This window comes from Cebus imitator, unplaced genomic scaffold, assembly GCF_001604975.1.
Source record: "Cebus imitator isolate Cc_AM_T3 unplaced genomic scaffold, Cebus_imitator-1.0 Scaffold137, whole genome shotgun sequence".
NCBI lineage: Eukaryota > Metazoa > Chordata > Mammalia > Primates > Cebidae > Cebus > Cebus imitator.
In genome coordinates, this window is record NW_016107452.1 from 4,138,771 (window position 1) to 4,147,657 (window position 8,887).

At 46.7% G+C, this 8,887-nt stretch overlaps 1 protein-coding gene across 1 annotated transcript in view; it reads left to right on the forward strand.

The window, feature by feature from the left end:
• The window catches only part of BCO1 (beta-carotene oxygenase 1), a 49,244-nt gene that overhangs the window by 7,718 nt on the left and 32,639 nt on the right, over positions 1 to 8,887 (forward strand). The window contains exon 3 of the mRNA XM_017541860.2: positions 8,073 to 8,202. Coding sequence (XP_017397349.1) covers positions 8,073 to 8,202 — 130 coding nt within the window. The remainder of the gene's footprint in view (positions 1 to 8,072; positions 8,203 to 8,887) is intronic.

The window sequence follows — 8,887 nt, forward strand, 5'->3', positions numbered from 1 at the left end:
GCCTCCCAAAGTGCTGGGATTACAGGCTTGAGCCACCGCACCCGGCCACAGAAATGTATTCTTTTAGGTACTGGAGGTCAGAAGTCTAAATCGGGTCTCACCGAACTAAGATCGAGGTGTTCACAGAGCCACATTCAGTTCTGGAGGCCCTAGGGGAAAGTCCATGTTCCTACCTTTTCTGTGTTCTACAAGCTGCTTTCTTTGGCTTGTGGCTTCATCTCTGTATTTTTTTCTTTTTTTTTTTTAGATGGAGCCTTGCTCCGTCACCAGGTTGGAGTGCAGGAGTGTGATCTTGGCTCACAGCATCTCCTGCCTCCCAGGTTCAAGTGATTCCCCTGCCTCAGCCTCCCAAGTAGCTGGCATTACAGGCACATGCCACCACGCCTGGCTAATTTTTTGTATTTTTAGTAGAGACGGGGTTTCTCCATGTTGGCCAGGATGGTGTCAACGTCCTGACCTCGTGATTTGCCTGTCTCAGCCTCCGAAAGGATTGGGATTACAGGCTTGAGCCACCGCGACCAGCATCCATCTCTGTCTTTAAAGCAGCAGCAGAGCATCCTGCAATCTCTGTCTCGTTCCATCCTCACATCATCTCCTCTGACTCTGACCATCCCGCCTCCCTCTTATAAGGACCCTTGTGATTACTTTGAGTCCACTCAGATAATCCCTGGAAAATCTCCCATCTCAAAATCCTTAATCACATCTACAAAATCCATTTTGCTATGTCAAGTCACATATTCAACAGGTTCTAGGGATTTGGATGTGGGGATATTTATGGGGGATGCATTATTCAGCCAATCGCAAGCACAGACTTTCCTGAAAAGAAGGTCAAAGTTCTTTTTCAAAGAGTTCATCTTGCAAAATAATATGCATCCTCAATTACATAGGCAAAAGCAGGGTGGAGGAGTAATGGAATCAGACATACCTAAAGATGAAACATGAAATGGACAGAGCTGGTGGCCGGGCATGGTGGCTCCTGCCTGTAATTCCAGCACTTTGGGAGGCCAAGGAAGGCAGATCACTTGAGATCAGGAGTTTAAGACCAACCTGGCTGACATAGCAAAACCCCATCTCTACTAAAAGTACAAAAATTAGCCAGGCATAGTGACACATGCCTGTATTCCCAACTATTAGGGAGACTCAGGCACGAAACTCGCTTGAACCCAGGAGGCGGAGGTTGCAGTGAGCTGAAATTGTACCACTGTACTCCAGCCTGGAAACAGAGTGAGAGTTTGTGTCAAAGAAAAAGAAGAGTACAGAGCTGGAAAAAACAAAGCTGTACATATTGCTCATTAAGCAAGAGAGAGCCAGACCACTTAATAAGCGAAGGAGTCTCCCTGAGTGGAAAGTGAAATGGCTGAATGTAGGGCACCACAATTAAGGCAAATTCTGCGTTCAGGTGTCTGGCTGGAGAGATGGAATGTAAATTCTTTGCTGTTGGCCATTGAGCCGGTTTATGCCACAGAAGCATGAGCTGTGTTCTTAAAGAGGTCCAGGATGGATTTAGCGGGCTCCAGGTCACACAGTGGACAGATTTGTGTCCAAATGCTCCAGGCTTTGCAGAACTTTTCTTTACCTCCTGTGTTCTAATGTGGCCCTATCCCAAGGTTTGAAATTGTCCCCTAAATAAAGTTAAAAATAAAAAAAACTAGCCAGGCGTGGTAGCACATGCCTGTAGTCCCAGGTACTTGGGAGGCTGAGGCAGGATAATCGCTTGAACCCAGGAGGCAGGGGTTGCAGTGAGCTGAGATTATGCCTGAGTGACAGAGGGAGACTTTGTCTAAAGAAGAAAATAAAATACAACAAAATAAAATCAAGGGAGACCATGAAGACCTGCTATTTCATCCTCCAGTCTTCAGGAGGTTGTGTTCCTAAGAGGCAGACAATCATCTACCCTTAATGCAAACATCTTTTCAGGGACAGTTACTGCATGAAAAAGTGTCCCTGAGGTGTTTCTTTCTTCTTTCTTTGTGAGACAGGGTTCTGCTCTATCACCAGGCTAAGTGCAGTCGTACAATTATGGCTGACTGTAGCCTCAATCTTGCAGCCTCAAGTGATCCTCCCACCTCACTTTCCCAAGTAGCTGGGACTACAAGTGCATGCTACCATGCCTGGCTGATTTTTTATTTTTTGTAGAGATGGGATCTTGCTATATTGCCCAGGCTGGTCTTGAACTTCTGGACTCAAGTGATCCTCCCACCTTGGCCTCCTGAAGTGCTGGATTATAAGCATGAGCCACCGTGCCCAGCCTTACTGAGACATTTCTGTAGGAGGAGATTTATTCCTGGGCAGCAGGAAGAAATATGGAGGAACACTTAGAAGCGTGAGCTTTGGGGTTGACCAGGCCCTGAGCTCATGCTTTCAACCAGTATTTATTAAGTGCCCTGATGGGCCAGGAGTGAAAATATAGCCATGAGCAGAATGGCCAGGATTCCTGTTGCTAAGGAGGTTCAGTCGCCACATGGATATGAATCCTGGCTTCATCATGTACCAACCATGCACTTGACCTTGGTCAGAGTCAAGAATCTGTCCCCTCCACTGTGACATGAGGATCGTGACACATTCCTTGCAGAGTCGCATGACATTTGAGGCTTGCAAAGCACTGTGCACTTAGTAGGTGCTTAAGAAAAGCTGCATAGAGTATTGAGATGCAGTAGACAGTGATCGAGGCTTTGGCTCTAGGGTTCATCTCGTGCAAGTTGGGTGACCTTGGGTAGGTTACCTCATCTCATTGAGCCTCAGTCTCCTTGATTGGAAGTTGGGAATCACATAGTCTTCCTCGTCTAGGTGGCCAGTTTTATTTTTATTTTTGATTTTTGAGATGACAACTTGCTTCGTCGCCCAGGCTAGAGTGCAATGGTGCAATCTCAGCTCGCTGCAACCTCCGCCTCCTGGGTTCAAGCAATTCTCCTGCCTCAGCATCCTGAGTAGCTGGGATTACAGATGCCTGCCACCACACCCAGCTAATTTTTGTATTTTTAGTAGAGGGGGGTTTTGCCATGTTGGCCAGGATGGTCTCAAACTGCTGACCTCAAGTGGTGAGGTGGGCAATTTTAAATGAGATGAGATGATGTAAGGTGTTTGGTGCATTGACTTACAGCACACTCTTGATAAACAAAGGTTGTTGAAACTGGATTGTCCAAGAAAATCCTGGTGGCAGGCAGGCTCACCTGCGGGCCAGCAAGGCCATGCAAACACACTGGTCCTCGGCTATATGTTACGTGTAGGCAGAGACCCACTTAGGGCCACCCGGATCTCCCCCTTCAGCCAGCCTCTTTCACTGGTTACTCTTGCTGGGAGTCACCAGTCACAAGGCATTGGCTGAGGTGTTTGGCCTGAAATGTTGAATTCTGTTCACTTGAAATATCGGCCATGCATGGTAGCTCACGCCTATAATACCAGCACTTTGGGAGGCCAAGGAGGGTGAATCACTTGAGGTCAGGAGCTTGAGACCAGCCTCGCCAACATGATGAAACCCCATCTCTGCTAAAAATACAAAAATTAGCCAGGTATGATGGTGGGCATCTGTAATCACAGCCACTTGGGAGGCTGAGGCAGGAGAATTGAGTCTGGGAGGTGGAGGTTGCAGTCAGCTGAGATCACACCACTATAATCCAGCCTCGGTGACAGAGCGAGACTCCATCTCCAAAAAAAAAAAAAAAAAAGAAAGAAATATAAACACCCAGGCTGGGTTATGGACAGGCTGCACATTTCCTATAAACATTCAGCTTCAGAGTGTGGAGTGCCTGGTGACCACAGGAAAATCTGTGTCTGGTATTTCTCAAGATCGACCCTGGACTTTGAGGCTGAGATTAAAGAAGGAGCCACAGTGCATTCCCCACCAGCCTGCTTTTGGGAGAGCCAATTAGCCACATTCCTTCTGAAGAGACATATGGAAACAGACGTGCTCCTGCCTGGAATCTTCTAGAACTAGGTCAAGTTTGATATTTTGGGGAAGAAGGGAAGATATATATATATATATATATATATATATATACACACACATACACACATATATATATATATATATACATATAATTATGTATATATACAGCAAACTTTCTAATGTTCAGATCCTGGTGGGACAATGACTTTGCCTCTTATCAGAAAATTAACAAATACCATTAATGAGGGGACTTGGAATCACTCATCTCTATGCCTGCTTTGTGAAAACTTTGTACTTTGAGGTAATTTTAGTTGTGCAGAGAGGAGTGTTCTTGTACCCTGCATCCAGCTTCTTCCTCTGTACTCTGCTTTTTTGTTGTTCAAATTTTTGTTATTTTTAAAATGTTTTCATTTTTTAATTAATTAATTTTTTAGAGATGAAATCTGGCTCTGTCACCCAGGCTGGAGTGCAGTGGCGTGATCTCGGCTCACTGCAGCCTCCACCTGCCAGGTTCAAGCGATTCTCCTGACTCAGTCTCCCGAATAGCTGGGATTACAGGCGTGCACCACCAGGCCTGGCTAATTTTTGTATTTTCAGTAGAGATGAGGTTTCACCATGTTGATCAGCTTGGTCTTGAACTCCTGACCTCATGATCCTCCCGCCTTGGCCTCCCAAAGTGCTGGGATTACAGATGCAAGCCACTGCGCCTGGATATTTTTTAATTTTTTTAAGATCAGGTCTTACTTTGTCACAGGATGGAGTGCAGTGGCATAATCTTGGCTCACTGCAGCCTCTGCCTCCCAGGGTCAAGCAATCTTCCTGCCACAGTCTCCTACGATACTAGGACTATAGGTGCACACCACCATGCCTGGCTAATTTTTTTATTTTTTGATAGAGACCGGGTCTCACTATGTTACCCGTGCTTGTCCTGAACTCTGGGGCTCAAGTGATCCTCCCACCTTAGCCTCCCAAAGTGCTGGGATGATAGGCATGAACCACAACCTCTGCTCCCCTCTTTGTTTTTTTTTTAGAGCATTAACTTCTACCAGCCTCTGCTGAAGGCCACAAGCTATTTTCTGCCTTTTTGTTTCTTACTCCAAAATCTTTTCTCTAAGTTAGATATTCATTCTTAAGTACCTAACCTGTATCTACACTAGACTCACCCGGAGGCCTTAAAAAAATTACAGAAGGCTGTTCACTAGCCCATGGTTCTTCTGGTTATTAGTATTAATAACTTGGTCTTGGTGAGGCCTGGGCAGCCAGGCTGAGGCCCATTGTGGAGGGATTGTCAAACCTCAGAGGGCCCGGGGTCACCTGGGAAGCATGTGAGAAGCACCAACGCTATCTTTGCCCTTTAGGACGATGATGCACTCAAGCCCTGTGCAGGTTTCAGGATTCAAAGCTTTACTGAACGGCCAAGTGCAGTGGCTCACGCCTGTAATCCCAGCATTTTGGAGGGTCCAGGCAGGTGGATCACCTGAGGTCAAGTGTTCGAGACCAACGTGGCCAACATGGCGAGATCCCATCTCTACTAAAAATACAAAAATTAGTTGAGCATGGTGGCTCATACCTGTAGTCCCACCTACTCAGGAGGCTGAGACATGGAACTGCTTGAACCTGGAAGGCAGAGGCTGCAGTGAGCTGAGATTGTGCCACTGCACTCCACCCTGGGTGACAGAGCAAGACTCCATCTCAAAAAAAAAAAAACCAGAAAAGCTTCATTGAGCACTCCTGAGAAAGGAGTTACTGGCTTTGTGTTATCTGCAAGTCAGGCACCCCAACTTCCCTGTGAGTTCTCTTCTGAACCAGGTAGAATGGAACTGAACATTTCTGGTGTATCTTCCCACTGTTAGACAATGGGGTGCCACGGACAGTCCCAGAGGAGAGGAGAGACGCAGCCAGGCTGTGCCACACCAGCACTGGCGAGCTGGCAGCACTGAGAGGATTGGGCTGGAGAGAGAGGGAGACAGGAGCTGCTGGGAACAGGGAACGGGGCTGAACTGCACAGTGGTTAGGACTCGGGATTCTGAAGTTAGAGAACACTGTGTTTATATCTGACCTTTACCAACTCTTAGCTGTGTGCTTTGGATAAGTGACTTGGCCTCTCTGGAACTTAGTTCCTCATCTCTAAAATTGAGGTAGTCCCATGGTATCCTCCTCAGGAGTGATGGGGAGGGCTGAGCTGTGGATGGGTACAAAACACTTGGGGCAGGGCCAGCAAACTCCCTTCTTTGAGACAAAGTTTCACTCTTATTGTCCAGGCTGGAGTGGAATGGTGTCATCTCTGCTCACCACAACCTCTGCCTCCCAGGTTCAAGTGACTCTTCCCCTGCCTCAGCCTCCTGAGTGGCTGGGATTACAGGCATACGCCACCATGCCCAGCTAATTTTGTACTTTTAGTAGAGATGGGGTTTCTCCATGTCGGTCAGGCTGGTCTCGAACCCTGACATCAGGTGATCTGTCCTGCCTCGGCCTCCCAAAGTGCTGGGATTGCAGGCCTGAGCCACCCCGCCCAGCCAGCAAACACTCTTTGTAGTAAATATTAAAGAGTTTGGGAAAGTACCGCCTCTGTCTGCCAAAATGACAGCCTTGCTGTACCATCTCAGCTCCATTAAGACTTTCCAGGTACCCCTCTGGACCAAGCCCCATGCGAGATGATGAAGATAAAACAAATCAGGCAGGCTCCCTGCACTCTGGGGCTTCCCACCCTATACTGGAAACTGGCAAAGTGACACCTGCCAAGCAGAATGGGGCATGAACCCTCAGACGCCTGCTTAGCTCTAAGAGCAAGATAGACAAAAAGCATATCATTGGATGTAATTCCTGGGTTTTCTATTTTCCTAGCCAATTCCAGATTATGAATAAAACTGACTTGGCCAGGTGCAGTGGCCCATGCCTGTAATCCCAGCACTTTGGGAGGCCCAGGGAGGTGAATCACCTGGGGTCAGGAGTTCAAGACCAGCCTGGTCAACATGATGAAACTCTGTCTCTACTAAAATTACAAAAAAAAAAAAACAAAAAAACTAGCCGGACGTGGTGGTACGTTCCTGTAATCCTAGCTGCTCAGGAGACTGAGGTGCAAGAATCCCTTGAACCTGGGAGGTGGAGGTTGCAATGAGCCGGAATTGCACCACTGCACTACAACCTGCGTGACAGAGTGAGACTCTGTCTCAAAAAAAGAAAAAAGAAAGACTGTGGAGAAGCTGGCAGCCTGGTGAAGCAATGACTCATGGAAAGAAAGCCACTGATGCTTTTTTTTTTTTTTTTTTTTTTTTTTTGAGACAAAGTCTTACTGTGCCACCCAGGCCAGAGCGCAGGGCATGATCTCTGCTCACCCACAGTTGCTACCTCCCGGGTTCAAGCAATTCTGTCTCGGCCTCCTGAGTAGCTGGGATTATAGGTGCATACCACCACACCCAGCTAATTTCTAATTGGAGCATTCTACTTGAGAGAGGAGGGAGGGGCGGAGCTCTTGTAAACAACCAGATCTTGCATGCACTAATAGAGTGAGAATTCGCTCATCACATAAACAACACTAAGCCATCCCCATGACCCAGACACCTCCCCTGAGGCCCACCTCCAACATCACAGGTTTCAACATAAGATTTGGAAGGAACAAAAGATCCAAACCATAACACATACTTACCTGGCCATATCTTTGAGTCTGGAGTGAGTAAATGTGTGTCTGAAATTATATTCCAGGCCGGGTGCGGTGGCTCATGCTGGTAATCTTACCACTTTGGTAGGCCAAGGTGGGTGGATCGTCTGAGGTCAGGAGTTTCAGACTAGCCTGATGAACATAGTGAAGCCCAGTCTCCACTAAAAATACAAAAATTTACTGGGCATGGTGGTGCGCACCTGTAATCTCAGCTGCTTGGGAGGCTGAGGCAGGAAAGTCACTTGAACCCAGGAGGCGGAGGTTGCAATGAGCCGAGATCACACCATTGTACTCCAGTCTGGGCAACAAGAGTGAAGCTCAAATAATAATAATCATCATCATCAAGAATAAATAGATAAAATAAAATTATATTTCAAACGCTAATTGTATCAGCCCTGTGTACTAAAGGAGCTTGTCCTAGTGAGGTAACCACCTCCTTCCCTTAATAAAACCCCTGGAAGGACTGACATTGATTTTAAAGCCCTGTAAAGTTGTCAGCCTGAGATTATTCTGGTTCTTTTCTTGCAGGTGAAGTTTATTACAGGAGCAAATACCTGAGAAGCGATACTTACAATGCCAATATTGAGGCAAACAGGATTGTGGTATCAGAGTTTGGAACAATGGCCTACCCGGACCCCTGCAAAAACATATTTTCCAAGTAAATGCCTCTTTTAAATCTGATGGAATTTCATGCTTCTTGCCATCCTTGATGGCTGAGAAAACCAGAGCTTGCTCCTCTAACAACTCTTTTTAGGGTGATGCAAACTCCACATGACTCCCTTTCACCAGAGGTGCCATGCAGTTCTTGTTCACTGATTGCCAGAGAGGCTAAGAGCATTTCACAAGTTATTAGAAGCCCTCCCACATGACTGGTGAAAAAGCAGTTTGGAATGATCTGTCAAAATTGCAAATGCACATTCCCTTCAGCCTAGAGAGTACTTGCTTGCATACAAAATGACACATGCACCAGGTATTTGTCATTTGTGGCTGCATTATTTGTTATAGCAAGTAGCTGAAAATCACCCAAATATTCATTGAAAGAGAAGTGGTTAGATACGTAACAGTAAAACTGTACAAGAAAGTGCCATGTAAAAAGGAATGCAGATGTCTCTATGCGCTCTGCAGAAACATTTTCAAGACAGAAAAAGGAAGGTGTGGCCGGGCGCGGTGGCTTAAGCCTGTAATCCCAGCACTTTGGGAGGCCGAGGCGGGTGGATCACGAGGTCAAGGGATCGAGACCATCCTGGTCAACATGGTGAAACCCCATCTCTACTAAAAATACAAAAAATTAGCTGGGCATGGTGGTGCGTGCCTGTAATCCCAGCTACTCAGGAGGCTGAGGC